This window comes from Rattus norvegicus, chromosome 18 (genome assembly GCF_036323735.1).
Source record: "Rattus norvegicus strain BN/NHsdMcwi chromosome 18, GRCr8, whole genome shotgun sequence".
NCBI lineage: Eukaryota > Metazoa > Chordata > Mammalia > Rodentia > Muridae > Rattus > Rattus norvegicus.
Window position 1 is genome coordinate 80,503,260 of NC_086036.1, and position 17,549 is coordinate 80,520,808.

Consider the following 17,549-nt stretch of genomic DNA (forward strand, 5'->3'; position numbering starts at 1 on the left):
TTAGACTATGGTTTCCAGGTACAGGAGCCATGGCTGTCTTTGTTTACTCTTGAGTCTTGTCTTTGGGGACACAACCCAAGTATTTGTCCTATGAATTATCTAGAGCCACACACTGAAAATGGAATATTCCTTTTGGAACATTGGAAACCTTCACAGAAAGACTGGCTGTGTGCATTCTCCCCCCACCCCCTCCCACACCCTTCACTTCCTTTCTCCAGGCTCCGCAGCTGCCTGGAGGACGGCCTTCTGGCGTGGGCATCACCTGTACCCTTGTTCTGTACAGTTGTGCAAGGCTTCTCCCTGACTCTTGCAGAGAAGTCCTCAGGTGCTTATTAAGCTGCCAGTCCTTCGTAGCTTTTTCTGAGAGCCACTCCCAAATTCTACAATGTGCCCAAAACGCAGGACAGGAACACTGTGCACTCCAGTTGTTTATTGCAGTTAGAGCCCTTGCTAAACTGCAGCATATCTACTGACAAGAGTGAGAGGATAACAAAAGAATCGCCAACTTCCAGGCAAGTGTGGCTTGGACTTAATTTATATGACAAGCCCTTTCTCTTTTTCTGTGTGAGTCACATAATCAAGGAAAATATTAGATATTACAAAACATTAGTCCCTTATCTTTGTTGTCTTATCAAGACTTGAAGTTTATTTTGTCTTATACCAATTTTTCAGGCTTTGATTTCCTTTTTAATTCTTCCAAAAAAGTGTTTAGGGTTAAAAATATTTCGACATCAGTTAGTTTATTCGCTATTGTGTCTTTACTAAGTTATTTACACACATTCACATGTAGCAGTGGCCAGTGAGACCAATAGCCCAAAGTATTTTCTCTTTTTCCCTTAGAAAATTGCCTGAGAAATGGAGGGGAGCTTCAGGTAAACATAGTCTTTGCTTCCTTTCTTTTTGGAGCTGGTGCTGAGGGCTGCCCTTTTGCACTGCTTAATTTCCAGGTCATGATTCGATTCGCATAACTGAGGTGGAACATGCCTCCCTCCACCACAGCACTGTCAGTCCAGGAGCCCCAAAAGACCACCAAGGGGCCGACCTGACTGCAATCACATTAACATCTTTATTGGAGCTTGGGCCCACCTGCAGTCACTGTCTTAGCAGGATAGGAGGGTGAAGCCCCTGAGCCCTCAGCAGGTCAAGATTTCATGGGAACTGGCCAGGAGCAAGAGAGGGGAGTTTAGCCTGGCAATCATCTAACTGACTTGTAAGACAACAGTATGTGCTGTGAAGCAAGACCATGAACGAACGGTCTCAAGGTATATCTGGAACTGCCGGACTAGTCCTGATTGGCTGTTGCTAGGAGCAGCTAGCTAGGGAGTAACTCTAGGGTGTGGGCCAGAGACAAGATATTTGGTTCTTCCTGGAACTTGGGTGCAGCATGGGTTTGGCTACAGATCAAGTTCTCAGGCCTTTTTCTTTTAGATGGAGGCCGGTCCCAAGATGGAGTAGGTTTGGCCTCTTGATGACATCACCTCCTTTGTGTCTTTTTGGAAAACAGGCTGTCCCTGGTGCACAGTGAAACTCCAGCAGATCTACTGAGGCTCACTTGTCCTGAGCAAGAGTCCCGAGTTGATGAACTTGTGAACTAAGTCATTCAGTGAGGACCAATGGTGTGCTACCTTTGGACTCTGGGGGATGTTGGTCACTAATAGTTCTCCTCTGCCTGCCTTTCTGTTCCTCAGCCAGATCAAGATTCACAGTTCCAGATTGTGCCAGAATCAGAAAACCTTGAGTACCATTGCCATACCTGTGAGATGCCTTTAGTGTCTATTTGATGCTTGTGAGAGTCTTATTGTCAGAACAACTGGAGGAGAACATGCTTCAGAGAATTAGAGAAGCGTTTATGCAATGCAAGGAGTCATGTTGAGGACAGATACTAATACTGGGAAGGGTGTAGTACAGACCCTGTCATGTTTGTTGGAATATGGTATGTGTCTGGCACATTTCAAAATACATCCTTCATAGCTTTGAGATAAGTACCAGGATTTTCTTCCTTTTATAAAATGGTCTGTGTATGTATATGTGCCTGGATGTATGTATGCAGGCCCCTTGTGTGCAGATAGATACACACTGATCCCCTGGCACTAGGATTATAAGTGCCCGTGAGCCACACAAGAGTACTGGTGTCTGAATCGGGTTTTCTCCAAGAGGCAAATGCTCATTACTGCTGAGCCACCTCTCCAACCCTGACTAGTATCTTCTCAAAAGTGTCTTAGTTGGTGTTCTGTTGCTACAAAGAGACACCACGACCAAAGCAACTCATAAGAGAAATCATGTCTAATCAGAGGCTTGGCTGCAGTTATAGATGGATAATCCATGGTTATTAAGACAGGAGGCAGTCAGGCATGACATTGACGCAGTAGCTGAGAGCTTTAACATCCTGATCTGCAGACAGCAGGCAGAGGGAGGAAAGCACTGGGCCTGATCAGGATTTTGAAAACTCAAAGCCCATCCCCAGTGATATATATATTCCAATAAAGCCACAACTCCTAATCCTTCCCAAATAGTTTCACTAACTGGAGACCAAGCATCCAAGCATATGAGCCTACAGGGATCATTTTCATTCAAACCAGCACACATAGCATGTAGTAAACACTTGGGCAGTACAGACTCTATATCCTGAAATGTCATCTGCTTTATGTAGTAAAGCTTTAGTACTAGATGTGTCCAAGTAAAGAAGTATAAGGAACAGGCACCTTTTGACAATGCTGAGTATCCCTGTTGTTTTCTGTTACTGGGAAGAAGGAAGGCCCAACTGAACAGGGAGGTGGCTTTTATACCCTAAGGACTTGCTTAAAGGTCAGGATGAGTTTGATCTAAGTACATCTTCAAGCTTAATTTAAGAAGTGTTTTTTGTTTTGTTTTGCTTTCCTGCTGGAATGTTTGGATGATTTAACCAAGTGCTTGCCTGCGAATTCTTTCTTGGGAGTCTCCAGGTCTCATCACTGGTTGTACATCATAGACTCATGGCTTCCCTCTGTATTAACAATGAACTGGAGCATCTTGGAGTACTGAAATGACTCTTCGAAGGGAAAGATTCTTCCTGCCGACCTGTGCGCTCGCTCCCTCCCTCCCCTCCCCAGATATTCTGACTGTACGGACAACAGTTACTTACATTCCTCTAGAAAGAGTATCGTGCCTAGCCTGGGCTTTCCCACCTATCCAGTGGGTGGTGTCGGCTGCACATTGCATGTGTACATAGTGTGCCCTGAAGGGAAACTTTGTCCTCTCCTCCCTCATCTCTGACCAACTGTCTCTCCTTGGTCCACACTCATACTGAGAGAGTCCCAAGTTTGAAGTCTTAAGTAGGACGCTGAAGAGACAGTTTAGCATCAGTTGAAGGGGGTAAGTTTGGGGAACTTTCTAGAAAAGCAGAACAAACATTACAACATCTTTAAGGCTATCCATGTAACACTGGTGTTGCTGGGTCTGTAGCTTGGAGACAAGTAACATCAGGAAGGTTCTGTTGTACCATCCCCAAGGAAGTGGAGAGGGAGGAAGCATGTTTAGAGTCCACGCTGTACATCCTGAAAGTCAGCCGTTGTCGTGTGTGACTTCTGGAGTGGGCTGACTGACTAGATAAGCTAACCCTCTCCTTTTAGCTCATCTGCCTGAAAAGATTTTAGTATTCATGCAACCTGTTCTTTAAACAGCATCCTGGTGGGGAAGAAGTCCTAAGAGAGCAAGCTGGGGGTGATGCTACTGAGAACTTTGAGGACGTCGGGCACTCTACGGATGCACGAGAACTGTCCAAAACATACATCATCGGGGAGCTCCATCCAGTAAGTCATTTCTTGGGGAAATTGCTTCTTCTCTTCCAAGGCTGCTGTTTGACATTGGGAAGTCTAAATTGATTTAGAATATTTCATTTGAGACAGGCTCTCAGTAACTAGCCCAGGCTGGCCTGGAACTCACTTAGGCCTTTAACTTTCAAATGCTGGGATTATAGGCGTGCATCACCATGCCTAGCAGGATAAAATTTTTGTGATAAATACATTGATTCAATCTTTCTTTACTTTTCGGTTTCTTTTGGTTGCACTTATTGCTAGACTCGGTCAGAGTGCTGTGCTCCAAGGCCTTGTGCTAGGGACGGTCCTTGGCCTCTGAGTGTCAGCAGAGACTCAAAGGGCAGAGAGTATCAGTCCATGTAGTTTGTTCTACAGCTAGGAGAGTGAAGGGTGGTCATGGGCACACTTTCCCTAACAAGAGATGAACAACGAGCAGCCCCAGCTCAAGTAAGCAAACTAAGAAACTTTAAAAATAGATGAATATAGGCAGATGCCTATTTATATATGAGTCTTGCTGTATTTGAACAACGGTTCTTGTAAGAACTGCAAATGAAGGAAAGATAAAAGCAGGCTCTTTTTAGAAGGCCCAGAAATCTATTTTAGTGTGTTGAACGTGTGTATGTGTGTGTGTGTGTCTGTACCTGTACCTGTACCTGTACCTGTACCTGTACCTGTACCTGTACCTGTACCTGTACCTGTCTGTCTGTCTGTGTATTGCCTTATGGGTTTGCTGGGAGGATATATATATATATATATATATATATATATATATATATACATATATATATATATATATATATATATATAATATTTGAGAGAGTCAACTACTCTTATCTGGAGGGTTACCAGCCCACACATTTTCATAGTCATATTTCCCAGAACTAACATGGTTGAATTGCATCTGTGAGGTCTGTCCTTGCAAAAATTCCTCCCCATCCTGTTCTCTTAAGTTCTGTTCCTAGGAGGGTGACTTTATTTAGGTCACCTCTCTGCAAGACCGTTCTGTGGTCAGCATTTAGATGCCCTTGGATTTTGACGTCCTCATTCTGAGGTTTAAATAGTTTATAATTACATTGCTGGGGTATTGCAGGCTTCTCGGGGTCCATTGTAGCACAAAGATGCATATCTCCACCAACTCAAGAATAGAGAAGGGAGGGCCAGGTTTAGTCTTCAGTTGTCGCCTGAATTAAAAGTCAGTTCAACACTAGTAAACCTCTAAACACCTCTGTATATACATAAGACAGCCATGGATCCACTCTAAACTTTGGGACTGTAGATGGAAATGCTTCTTTTTTTTTTTTTTTTTTTTAAGATTTATTTTATTCATATGAGTACACTGTGGCTGTCTTCAGACAACACCAGAAGAGGGGATCAGATCTCATTACAGATGGTTGTGAGCCACCATGCGGTTGCTGGGGATTGAACTGGAAGAGCAGTCAGTGCTCTTAACCGCTGAGCCATCTCTCCAGCCCGGAAATGCTTCTTGTTCCTAACTCTACTGTTAATTTTTTTTTGTCAAACCACATGGATCAAATTTTGCATTTAACTTTGCTGAATGCCTATGCTAATCATTGAATAGTAATTTTTTTTTCAATTCTCAGTAGACGTCAGCTTTTTGGAAATGAGACTTTCACACATGTCCTTTGACTCTTAATGCCAATTCCCTTTTTATCCCTTACAGGATGACAGATCAAAGATAGCCAAGCCTTCGGTAAGTTTGTCCAAGTATCTCAAAGGAGTGGTGGATAGAGGTAACTATGTATCTACATTGTATGTAGCACATGTCAAAATGGGGCAAAGGTCACAGCCTACACAGATCTTTCTAGATAAGGGGAATATGTAACGTATTGGTTTTGCAAAAGTTTAGTTTGGGAGTTTTTTGTTTGTTCAGGTTTTTTTTACTCGTCCACGTGCTTTTGAGGAGAGTTTGTATGTTACTTTGTACAACAGAAGTATTACTCTTTTTAAACATCATAATTATCAATAAATAAAATCCAGATAGCTCAGTGGAAGACACTTATCTAACATGCATGAAACCCTGATTTCAATTTCTTCTGTGAAATAAAACTGTGCTTCTGCTCTGAAAGATTGGACGTAAGCCTCGTTTTCGGAGGAGTTGGAACTTGTTTAAGCTGAGGCATGTTTTCCTCCCTAACTCTGATGGTACAACCCGTGCCCCTTCCTTCTCTGCATCCCTGTGTCCTTGTAGGTGTTCAGAAAAGGCTGGTTTTACATTGGCATGCCTTTCTTCAGTCTGAGCTGACCTTCTCGCCCACATTTGCTCATTAAATCTAGAGTAAGAATTTATGAGAACAGCCAGCTGAAGTTCCTAAAAAGTATAAGCAGGAAAAGTTAATTCTTGCCTGGAAGTAATAAAGGGTGAAGGAAGGTTTTGCTTCAAAAATGGCAGCAAGAAAACTCAGCTTTTCCATTTTTCTCTTTGCTTCTTCTCAGTAGAGAGGGCGCACACAGCGGGTGAGCTTCTCTGAGGTTGCAATGACTGCTGGACAGTCCATTGCACAGCCACCGCTGTTTTCAGTGCGTAATATGCAGTGATCCTACAGTGTGAGCACAAATGCCCTGATTACTCCAGCTCTCACCCAGTGCTGGAAAAGGCCTGTCTGTGCTTCCCCACGCACAGCAATTGCACTTCTGTTTTCTGCTGTTGAAAACAAAGGGCACACTTAACATAGTGATAGTAATGTGTCACAAAGATTTAAAAAAAAAATGGTGCCTAGAATTTGAATGCTGTGTGTGACCATTGCTCAGAACGCGACTTTATCTTGTGGAGCACCGATTTGTCCCCTCAAAGTCTGTCAGAGAAAAGGTTTGTTCCTGTCCTCTTAGGTATTAGTATGTAATGGTTTTGTTGTAAGTCACCTGCAGAAAAACAAGGCTTTGGGGAGGTTTGTTTCCTGAGTTCTGGTCTGCTGTCTGCTAACCACAGTGCCTGTGCAGGTATGTGGTGGTAAGCATGTCTTAGGCCGCCATTTGTTGGCAAATGTGTTCACTGTGCAGTGGGCGTCTCTGTTGGTGAGTGCTTGCCTGGCATGCACAAGGGCCTGGATTCAGTCTCCAGCAACTGGAGGTCATTCTGCCCAGCCATAATCCCGAGTGCTTGGGAAGTGATTACAGACGGACCAGAAGTTGTCCCTGACTCCATAGTGGTCCAAGGCTAGCCTGGGATGTACACCTGTCCCAAAGAGTAGTGTGGAGGGGAGAACCCGCATGTCCCAGCTGTGTTTGCTATTCTCTGTTTTGTTTTAGTCTTCTATTTGAACTTGCAATCGCTTTGATGTTTGGAGTGAACAGAGCACACGAATTAACATCAGCATTGACGAAAGTCCTCCTGCCAGTGTTTGCAGGAGGGGGCAGCTCCCAGAAGCACTCATTTGATCATGCATGATGTACCTACCGGTGCAGAGCCTCTCACTGGATCTGCATCTGCTGACTCGATGTTTAAAGCAGATGCTTTTACTATCAAAATTTTACAAAGGGACAGCTTTGTGGCTTTTTCTTGTTGTACAACAAACAGACAGGCCCCCCTTTGTTCCCTGTGACTTTGCTTACATAGGAGCACAGCTGGAAGAAAGTGGGGTGACCCTGCTGGTTATTTGAGAGGCTGGAAGCAAATGACACAGAAGAAAGTGTGGGTGCTTTGCTATTTCTGCCAAACAATACTGGTCCCTTAGGAATGTGTTCTGTGGTCTAATGTTCTTCAGTAAACATCATACTTGGGACTGCAACTAGAGCTCAGCTGTAGAGCATGCGGCATTAGTCCTCAGTGTTGAGAAAGAAAGTGTTAGTTAAAACATCTAGTTAATTTTGTAAAGAAGATGTACCAGGGAGTCTTAGCTTGAACCTGCCCAAAGGAAGCTAACTTGCCAGGGTAAGGTATTTATAGACATAGAAATTGCGTGTCTTTAAGTGTATCCACAGCAACCACATTTGCTCATAGAGAAGATACAAGCTGTATTGGTGCCCTTCCTTATTAACTTTCAAAGCACCACGCTAGATGAGGATACGTTTGTCTCTGAGATCCCCAGACCTTGAGGCCCTGAAGCTCTGGTGAGCTGTGTGAGAGTCACCTGCTCAGCCCCTGGCTTGTCAGGAGTGGTCCCTTAGGTTCCAGGAGACACTGAACTTTGAGGAAGTTCACTGTCAGTTTTTCCAATAAAGGAGGGAGCTAGGTGAGATGCTAAGTGAGACGAACTTACACCGAGAGAACTGATTTGCAAAGGCTTGGTATATATTTTTTATATGGAGCTAATCATGATGTGTACTGGCTCGCATGACCTTTGTAGGTTGTGGTGCATGCCGTACAGTTGGGTGCCTCCCAGGTTTCAAGGAAGGCAGGTGACGGAGCTCAGTGCTGATTTGAGAAGTTCCTTCCCTGGCAGCAGAGCCCTGCAGAGAAATGACTACCAGAGAAGTGGTGCCTCTTTATCCTAGTGCTGAGCGGTGACTACAGCTTAAACCCGCAAGCATTCTGGGTTTGAAGGCTACAGAGACAATAGACAATCCAAAACCGTCTATACTTTTTAAGTTCTGTTTTTTGGAGGGTCATTGTTGCCAGTGACAGTGGTTGTGGTAGCATGCTAGTGGCATTTTATTTCCTTACATTTAACGCTTTTTAATGTTTATTTACTCCGCTGTGTGTGCGTGCACGGGCTTGTGCGCCACAGCACGCACACAGAGATCAGAGGATAACTTTTTTTTTTTTTTATTATTAACTTGAGTATTTCTTATATACATTTCGAGTGTTATTCCCTTTCCCAGTTTCCGGGCAAACATCCCCCTCCCCCCTCCCCTTTCTTATCGGTGTTCCCCTCCTCACCCTCCCCCCATTGTCCCCCTCCCCCCAACAGTCTAGTTCACTGGGAGTTCAGTCTTAGCAGGACCCAGGGCTTCCCCTTCCACTGGTGCTCTTACTAGGATATTCATTGTTACCTATGAGGTCAGAGTCCAGGGTCAGTCCATGTATAGTCTTTAGGTAGTGGCTTAGTCCCTGGAAGCTCTGGTTGCTTGGCATTGTTGTACATATGGGGTCTCGAGCCCCTTCAAGCTCTTCCAGTTCTTTCTCTGATTCCTTCAACGGGGGTCCTATTCTCAGTTCAGTGGTTTGCTGCTGGTATTCGCCTCTGTATTTGCTGTATTCTGGCTGTGTCTCTCAGGAGCGATCTACATCCGGCTCCTGTCGGTCTGCACTTCTTTGCTTCATCCATCTTGTCTAATTGGATGGCTGTATATGCATGGGCCACATGTGGGGCAGACTCTGAATGGGTGTTCCTTCAGTCTCTGTTTTAATCTTTGCCTCTCTCTTCCCTGTCAAGGGTATTCTTGTTCCCCTTTTAAAGAAGGAGTGAACCATTCACATTTTGATCATCTGTCTTGAGTTTCATTTGTTCTAGGCATTTAGGGTAATTCAAGCATTTGGGCTAATAGCCACTTATCAGTGAGTGCATACCATGTATGTCTTTCTGTGTTTGGGTTAGCTCACTCAGGATGATATTTTCCAGTTCCAGCCATTTGCCTACGAATTTCATAAACTCGTTGTTTTTGATAGCTGAGTAATATTCCATTGTGTAGATGTACCACATTTTCTGTATCCATTCCTCTGTTGAAGGGCATCTGGGTTCTTTCCAGCTTCTGGCTATTATAAATAAGGCTGCAATGAACATAGTGGAGCACGTGTCTTTTTTATATGTTGGGGCATCTTTTGGGTATATGCCCAAGAGAGGTATAGCTGGATCCTCAGGCAGTTCAATGTCCAATTTTCTGAGGAACCTCCAGACTGATTTCCAGAATGGTTGTACCAGTTTGCAATCCCACCAACAATGGAGGAGTGTTCCTCTTTCTCCACATCCTCGCCAGCATCTGTTGTCCCCTGAGTTTTTGATCTTAGCCATTCTCACTGGTGTGAGGTGAAATCTCAGGGTTGTTTTGATTTGCATTTCCCTTATGACTAAAGATGTTGAACATTTCTTTAGGTGTTTCTCCGCCATTCGGCATTCCTCAGCTGTGAATTCTTTGTTTAGCTCTGAGCCCCATTTTTTAATAGGGTTATTTGTTTCCCTGTGGTCTAACTTCTTCAGTTCTTTGTATATTTTGGATATAAGGCCTCTATCTGTTGTAGGATTGGTAAAGATCTTTTCCCAATCTGTTGGTTGCCATTTTGTCCTAACCACAGTGTCCTTTGCCTTACAGAAGCTTTGCAGGTTTATGAGATCCCATTTGTCAATTCTTGATCTTAGAGCGTAAGCCATTGGTGTTTTGTTCAGGAAATTTTTTCCAGTGCCCATGTGTTCCAGATGCTTCCCTAGTTTTTCTTCTATTAGTTTGAGTGTGTCTGCTTTGATGTGGAGGTCCTTGATCCACTTGGACTTAAGCTTTGTACAGGGTGATAAGCATGGATCGATCTGCATTCTTCTACATGTTGACCTCCAGTTGAACCAGCACCATTTGCTGAAAATGCTATCTTTTTTCCATTGGATGGTTTTGGCTCCTTTGTCAAAAATCAAGTGACCATATGTGTGTGGGTTCATTTCTGGGTCTTCAATTCTATTCCATTGGTCTATCTGTCTGTCTCTGTACCAATACCATGCAGTTTTTATCACTATTGCTCTGGAATACTGCTTGAGTTCAGGGATAGTGATTCCCCCTGAAGTCCTTTCATTGTTGAGGATAGCTTTAGCTATCCTGGGTTTTTTGTTATTCCAGATGAATTTGCAAATTGTTCTGTCTAACTCTTTGAAGAATTGGATTGGTAGTTTGATGGGGATTGCATTGAATCTGTAGATTGCTTTTGGTAAAATGGCCATTTTTACTATATTAATCTTGCCAATCCATGAGCATGGGAGATCTTTCCATCTTCTGAGGTCTTCTTCAATTTCCTTCTTCAGTGTCTTGAAGTTCTTATTGTACAGATCTTTTACTTGCTTTGTTAAAGTCACTCCGAGGTACTTTATATTATTTGGGTCTATTATGAAGGGTGTCGTTTCTCTAATTTCTTTCTCGGCTTGTTTCTCTTTTGTATAGAGGAAGGCAACTGATTTATTTGAGTTAATTTTATACCCAGCCACTTTGCTGAAGTTGTTTATCAGCTTTAGTAGTTCTCTGGTGGAACTTTTGGGATCACTTAAATATACTATCATGTCATCTGCAAATAGTGATATTTAGACCTCTTCTTTTCCGATCTGTATCCCCTTGATCTCCTTTTGTTGTCTGATTGCTCTGGCTAGAACTTCAAGAACTATATTGAATAAGTAGGGAGAGAGTGGGCAGCCTTGTCTAGTCCCTGATTTTAGTGGGATTGCTTCAAGTTTCTCTCCATTTAGTTTAATGTTAGCAACTGGTTTGCTGTATATGGCTTTTACCATGTTCAGGTATGGGCCTTGAATTCCTATTCTTTCCAGGACTTTTATGATGAAGGGGTGTTGAATTTTGTCAAATGCTTTCTCAGCATCTAATGAAATGATCATGTGGTTTTGTTCTTTCAGTTTGTTTATATAATGGATCACGTTGATGGTTTTCCTTATATTAAACCATCCCTGCATGCCTGGGATGAAGCCTACTTGATCATGGTGGATGATTGTTTTGATGTGCTCTTGGATTCGGTTTGCCAGAATTTTGTTGAGTATTTTTGCGTCGATATTCATAAGGGAAATTGGTCTGAAGTTCTCTTTCTTTGTTGTGTTTTTGTGTGGTTTAGGTATAAGAGTAATTGTGGCTTCATAGAAGGAATTCGGGAGTGATCCATCTGTTTCAATTTTGTGGAATAGTTTGGATAATATTGGTATGAGGTCTTCTATGAAGGTTTGATAGAATTCTGCACTAAACCCGTATGGACCTGGGCTCTTTTTGGTTGGGAGACCTTTAATGACTGCTTCTATTTCCTTAGGAGTTATGGGGTTGTTTAACTGGTTTATCTGTTCCTGATTTAACTTCGGTACCTGGTATCTGTCTAGGAAATTGTCCATTTCCTGAAGATTTTCAAGTTTTGTTGAATATAGGTTTTTGTAGTAAGATCTGATGATTTTTTGAATTTCCTCTGAATCTGTTGTTATGTCTCCCTTTTCATTTCTGATTTTGTTAATTTGGACGCACTCTCTGTGTCCTCTCGTTAGTCTGGCTAAGGGTTTATCTATCTTGTTGATTTTCTCAAAGAACCAACTTTTGGTTCTGTTGATTCTTTCTATGGTCCTTTTTGTTTCTACTTGGTTGATTTCAGCTCTGAGTTTGATTATTTCCTGCCTTCTACTCCTCCTGGGTGTATTTGCTTCTTTTTGTTCTAGAGCTTTTAGGTGTGCTGTCAAGCTGCTGACATATGCTCTTTCCTGTTTCTTTCTGCAGGCACTCAGCGCTATGAGTTTTCCTCTTAGCACAGCTTTCATTGTGTCCCATAAGTTTGGGTATGTTGTACCTTCATTTTCATTAAATTCTAAAAAGTTTTTAATTTCTTTCTTTATTTCTTCCTTGACCAGGTTATCATTGAGTAGAGCATTGTTCAATTTCCATGTATATGTGGGCATTCTTCCCTTATTGTTATTGAAGACCAGTTTTAGGCCGTGGTGGTCCGATAGCATGCATGGGATTTTTTCTATCTTTCTGTACCTGTTGAGGCCCGTTTTTTGACCAATTATATGGTCAATTTTGGAGAAAGTACCATGAGGAGCTGAGAAGAAGGTATATCCTTTTGCTTTAGGATAGAATGTTCTATAAATATCCGTTAGGTCCATTTGGCTCATGACTTCTCTTAGTCTGTCTACATCTCTGTTTAATTTCTGTTTCCATGATCTGTCCATTGATGAGAGTGGGGTGTTGAAATCTCCCACTATTATTGTGTGAGGTCCAATGTGTGTTTTGAGCTTTAGTAAGGTTTCTTTTACATATGTAGGTGCCCTTGTATTTGGGGCATAGATATTTAGGATTGAGAGTTCATCTTGGTGGATTTTTCCTTTGATGACTATGTAGTGTCCTTCCTTATCTTTTTTGATGACTTTTAGTTGAAAATTGATTTTATTTGATATTAGAATGGCTACTCCAGCTTGCTTCTTCTGACCATTTGCTTGGAAAGTTGTTTTCCAGCCTTTCACTCTGAGGTAGTGTCTGTCTTTGTCTCTGAGGTGTGTTTCCTGTAGGCAGCAGAATGCAGGGTCCTCGTTGCGTATCCAGTTTGTTAATCTATTTCTTTTTATTGGGGAGTTGAGGCCATTGATGTTGAGAGATATTAAGGAATAGTGATTATTGCTTCCCGTTATATTCATATTTGGATGTGAGGTTATGTTTGTGTGCTTTCATTCTCTTTGTTTTGTTGCCAAGACGATTAGTTTCTTGCTTCTTCTAGGGTATAGCTTGCCTCCTTATGTTGGGCTTTACCATTTATTATCCTTTGTAGTGCTGGATTTGTAGAAAGATATTGTGTAAATTTGGTTTTGTCATGGAATATCTTGGTTTCTCCATCTATGTTAATTGAGAGTTTTGCAGGATACAGTAACCTGGGCTGGCATTTGTGTTCTCTTAAGGTCTGTATGACATCAGTCCAGGATCTTCTGGCCTTCATAGTTTCTGGCGAGAAGTCTGGTGTGAGAAGATCAAACCTAAGGATAATAGGTATAGAAGAGAGTGAAGACTCCCAGCTCAAAGGACCAGTAAATATCTTCAACAAAATCATAGAAGAAAACTTCCCTAACCTAAAAAAAGAGATACCCATAGGCATACAAGATGCCTACAGAACTCCAAATAGATTGGACCAGAAAAGAAACACCTCCCGTCACATAATAGTCAAAACACCAAATGCACAAAATAAAGAAAGAATATTAAATGCAGTAAGGGAAAAAGGTCAAGTAACATATAAAGGCAGACCTATCAGAATCACACCAGACTTCTCGCCAGAGGATAACTTTAAGGAGAATTGGTTCCCCTTCCACCCCGAGAGCCCTAGGGATCAGTAAAGCTCAGGTTGTAAGGCCCTGAAGCAAGTACCTTTGCCTGCTGAGCCATCTCGCCCGCCCGCCCTCGTGACAGCATGCTTGAGCCTCAGCAGTATTTTAACCTGACACTGGTGCTTTTACATTAGCAACGCAGACACTGAGACGAGGTGTCAAGGAAGGCGCCTGAGGTTGCATAGGGTCTCCTGAGATGCAGATATCCCTGCATGTATCATGAATCACGAGCCAGTGGCCTGTCCTGTCTGCCTCCTCACTCCAACTTCCCAGCATGCATAGTGTCTCCAGAGAGCCCTTTGGTGTCTTACATGATTGTGTTCCTTCTAATAACTGATTACCATTGCTTGCATATTTAATTGCCATAATCAGTGTTAATAATATTCATGGAAAGTAATCTTGTGGTTGTGAACTCTATAGTTACTAGGATTTAAAATTGCTTAAGACAATAACAGATGTGAAGTTTTCTTTTTAAGACTTGTTTTTCTTCCCCTCCGTGTCAGGAATCTTAAAGGTGTGTCCAGGTTGGTGTGCGCTGCTCTGCTGCTTTGCTCATGCGTCCCTGAGATGGGTTTGCCTCTCCCAGGGAGTCTTCCTCACCTGTCCTCAGGGACACCGCTGAGCCTTGCTGCAAACAGCTTGCTTTACTGATGTGTTTCGCATCTGCAGAATGCTATAGACACGATTTTCTGAAGGGTCTGGCTTGTCTGTGACTGCTTTTGTTGAAGCACTAACAGTTTTTTTGCTGGTGTGGAATATTACAAGAGTGTTTTCTAACATCTGTTAAAGCCTACCTGTGTGTGCTTAGTGGGCTGCAGTTTGGAATGGTTTGGGAATGTATGCATTTTTCATGGTCTTCATGAGAAGGGCTGTGCCTAGACACTGCTGGAAGGTAGACACAGAGTTGGTTAGGCAGAGCGGTTTCTGAGTTAATCGGGTCTTCCTGGTGCCATCGGTGAGTTAAGGAAGCCTCACAAAAGGTGGTCTAGCATGGGACACGACAATTCTTATTGTTTCATTTTGGTTGGCACACTATTAGTGTAATTTAGGTGTGTTTTAATGCCCTACTATGTTTGAATGTAATAAATGTCACATTTATTTCATATTCTATTCTTCAAAGAATTTCCTTTTCCAAAAGACAGTGATGCAGCAGCCTTATGTGTGTTCATGAGGTTCTACATTGAAGTCCTTAAATGTCGAAAGTGTGGATTGTTGTATTATTCCATTAATTAATATTTTCAAATTATGAAGTTTATGTTCTTAAGTAATTTAAATATAGTTCTTAAAATTTTATTTCCTTGAAAAGTTGTGAAATTAGGCTTTTTAGTAAGAAGAACTTGGGAAAAATTTTGCCTTTTAACCACTTTTAAAAGATAGAGTTGAATAAAATAAGATGATTTTTATCTTCAAACAAGATTTTGGTCAGGGGGCTAAATGCTTGGACAAAACCCTAACTTCATGGTTTCTCTTGTGTTCCAGGAAACCCTTATCACTACTGTCGAGTCTAATTCCAGGTAGGCAGTGCTGTCTTTTTTGTTTCCTTCTTGGTTGCTGTGTTTTGAGTCAAGGTCTCTTGGAGGGTTCAGGAGCCAGAGCTGCATGGCGCCTGCTGTGTGACCCGGGCTTGGATTCCCACTCAGCCCTCCGCCTCTGGTCTGCGTATGCGTTCCCAGAACTTCAGGGCATTCCATCCCGTGACCCCGGTACCCTCTCCGTCTGGATGTGTCCGTCCAGGGGATCGGGGCTGCGTTTGTTCTCACAAGCAAAGGTTCAGCTTCATTCTTCCTTGACACACGAGCACCTTGACGACTGGTCACTCTGTCCCCACAAGCGTGGCTCAGTTTCCAGTTGTTACTCAAGCTCAGCCCACCAATCCAACTGCACGGTGACTCTTGTTACAGGTGCCAGATTTCCTCTCCGTATTCCAGTCCAAGCTCGTTTTTGGCAGTCCTGCTGTGTGGACTTATATAATAATGGTCTTTTGTTGTTTTCATTTGTAGAATCAAGCCCAAAGCTACACACTGATATTTCATTCTGTCAAATTGAACCACGCCCCTCTCGGCATGCCTGCCTCTTGGGAATATTCTAGAATACAAACCATCTTCTTTCTACTGGCAGGCTTCCTCTTTTTTTTTTTTTTTTTTTTCGTATTTATTAAATTGGGTATTTCTTTTTTACATTTCAAATTTATTTTATTTTATTTTTATTTATTTTTTTTTTAGGCTTCCTCTTTTTAATGTGAAACTGAAAAGCCCCCACTCCACTCCGATGGAGATTATCCTTTCAATCCTCTCACACTTTACATCTTCTAACTGAACTTGTTCTTTGAGCGCTTTGCTACATGAAGATTGTTTGACAGTACGAGGGAAGATGCATGCATGCATTCTTGGGTGCTAAGTGTAGGTATTAAATTTCGTCCCCTAAAAAGTTGAAATTTAGAGATTGAAATCAAATTTCTGTCTGCATTAAAGTTCTTCCAAGCCACATCCTTGATTTTACCCATAATCTCTTGTGCGCCACCTATCGAAAGCTTATACATTCTGCCTTTGAATTTGGAAGTCGACCACCCACTAAGTACTTAGGGCACACTATTTTTTGAATGACTTAAATCCACCTAGTACAGATGCTAAGTAAGATTGGGTGTTCAGAGGAGGATCTGAGAATGGTGGAGCCAAGGCCGGCTGCAGGTTGTCTACTCTGTGGTTTGGGGTGGGGGGGGGGTGGGGCTCTTGGCTGTAGAGCTTGCTGACAGCATATTCAGTGAGGACATTGGTCTGATTCTCATCTAAGTGACATTAACATGCTTGTTTAGTTCCTGTGGGAGAACAAAAGGGGTCAGGACCATTCCCCTTTCCCCTTTGTGGGTTTATGATAGAGAACGCAGAGTTTAATTTCAGGCAGCGTCTTTGAGGGAGCTGTTAAGAGCTCTCTGTGTAAATTCCGTGGAAGAAGATAGAAGGAGAGCACGGTGTTAGTTTTCTCATGGTGACAGCAGGGAAGAGTAGCGAGGCCAGCACACTAGGGCCTGCATTGTGCACATGAGAGCATTAGCAAAACTGAGCCATCCTTTTAGCCAAAGAGGTTCTAGAGGTAAGGAAAATATGCTGTGGTAGTTTTCCATCAGAGGGGGTGCGGTCTCTGCACTGAGGTTCACTCAAACATCTCTTTGCTCATGTGTCTTTCTAGTTGGTGGACCAACTGGGTGATCCCAGCCATCTCAGCCCTGGTGGTAGCTCTGATGTATCGCCTCTACATGGCAGAAGATTAACCTGTCTGTCCGAAGCCAAGGAAGGAAAAGACTGCCCCAGAGAGGGGAGAAAAGAAGCCAGTGTTAATCACTTCCACTGACAGAAACCCTCCCCCTGAGAATGTAATTGTAATATATCTGTCTCCCTCTCCTCCTATGCTAGGAGAACAAACATGGGACTCTTTGTACTCTTAAACTTTCAAATGTGCCTTTTTACTCAACTTCATTTTGACATTTCTTCACTACGTAATTTACTTATTGTAAACATGATCTTTTTAAAATATATCTGGCTTGTAAAGTACACCAGGTGTGCCTGTTTGTGTGGTATTTTATATTTAGTATTTAGTGTTTTGGATTGTTTAACAGAATTGCTTAACGTACTAACTGTTTGGACCCAGTTGTCTGGCTTGTCCTTGTCTTGATTGCTCAGTGGTAATTGCGATCAGCCTGCCTGTACCTATTGCATTGTATTACATGCCTGTCTCCGAAAAGATGGCTGAATGAAGCAAGGGAAGCAGAGGAGAACCTCAGTCTCCTCACTGCCAGGAGGAGCCAAGGGCTAGC

The 17,549-nt window shown here is 42.6% G+C and overlaps 1 protein-coding gene across 3 annotated transcripts in view; it reads left to right on the top strand.

Annotated features, from left to right (window-relative positions):
- Positions 1-17,285, top strand: part of Cyb5a (cytochrome b5 type A) — a 32,622-nt gene extending 15,337 nt beyond the window's left edge. The window contains exons 2-6 of one of the 3 annotated variants that reach the window (XM_039097081.2): positions 3,660-3,788; positions 5,476-5,505; positions 14,242-14,262; positions 15,218-15,252; positions 16,925-16,951. In XM_039097081.2, the coding sequence (XP_038953009.1) occupies positions 3,660-3,788; positions 5,476-5,505; positions 14,242-14,250 (168 nt within the window). In that variant the 3' untranslated portion in view covers positions 14,251-14,262; positions 15,218-15,252; positions 16,925-16,951. Of the gene's footprint in view, positions 1-3,659; positions 3,789-5,475; positions 5,506-14,214; positions 14,263-15,217; positions 15,253-16,924 lie in introns of those variants that run through there. The other 2 variants (NM_022245.2, XM_063277544.1) reach the window with 2 other exon arrangements.
- Positions 17,286-17,549: the final 264 nt, after the last annotated feature.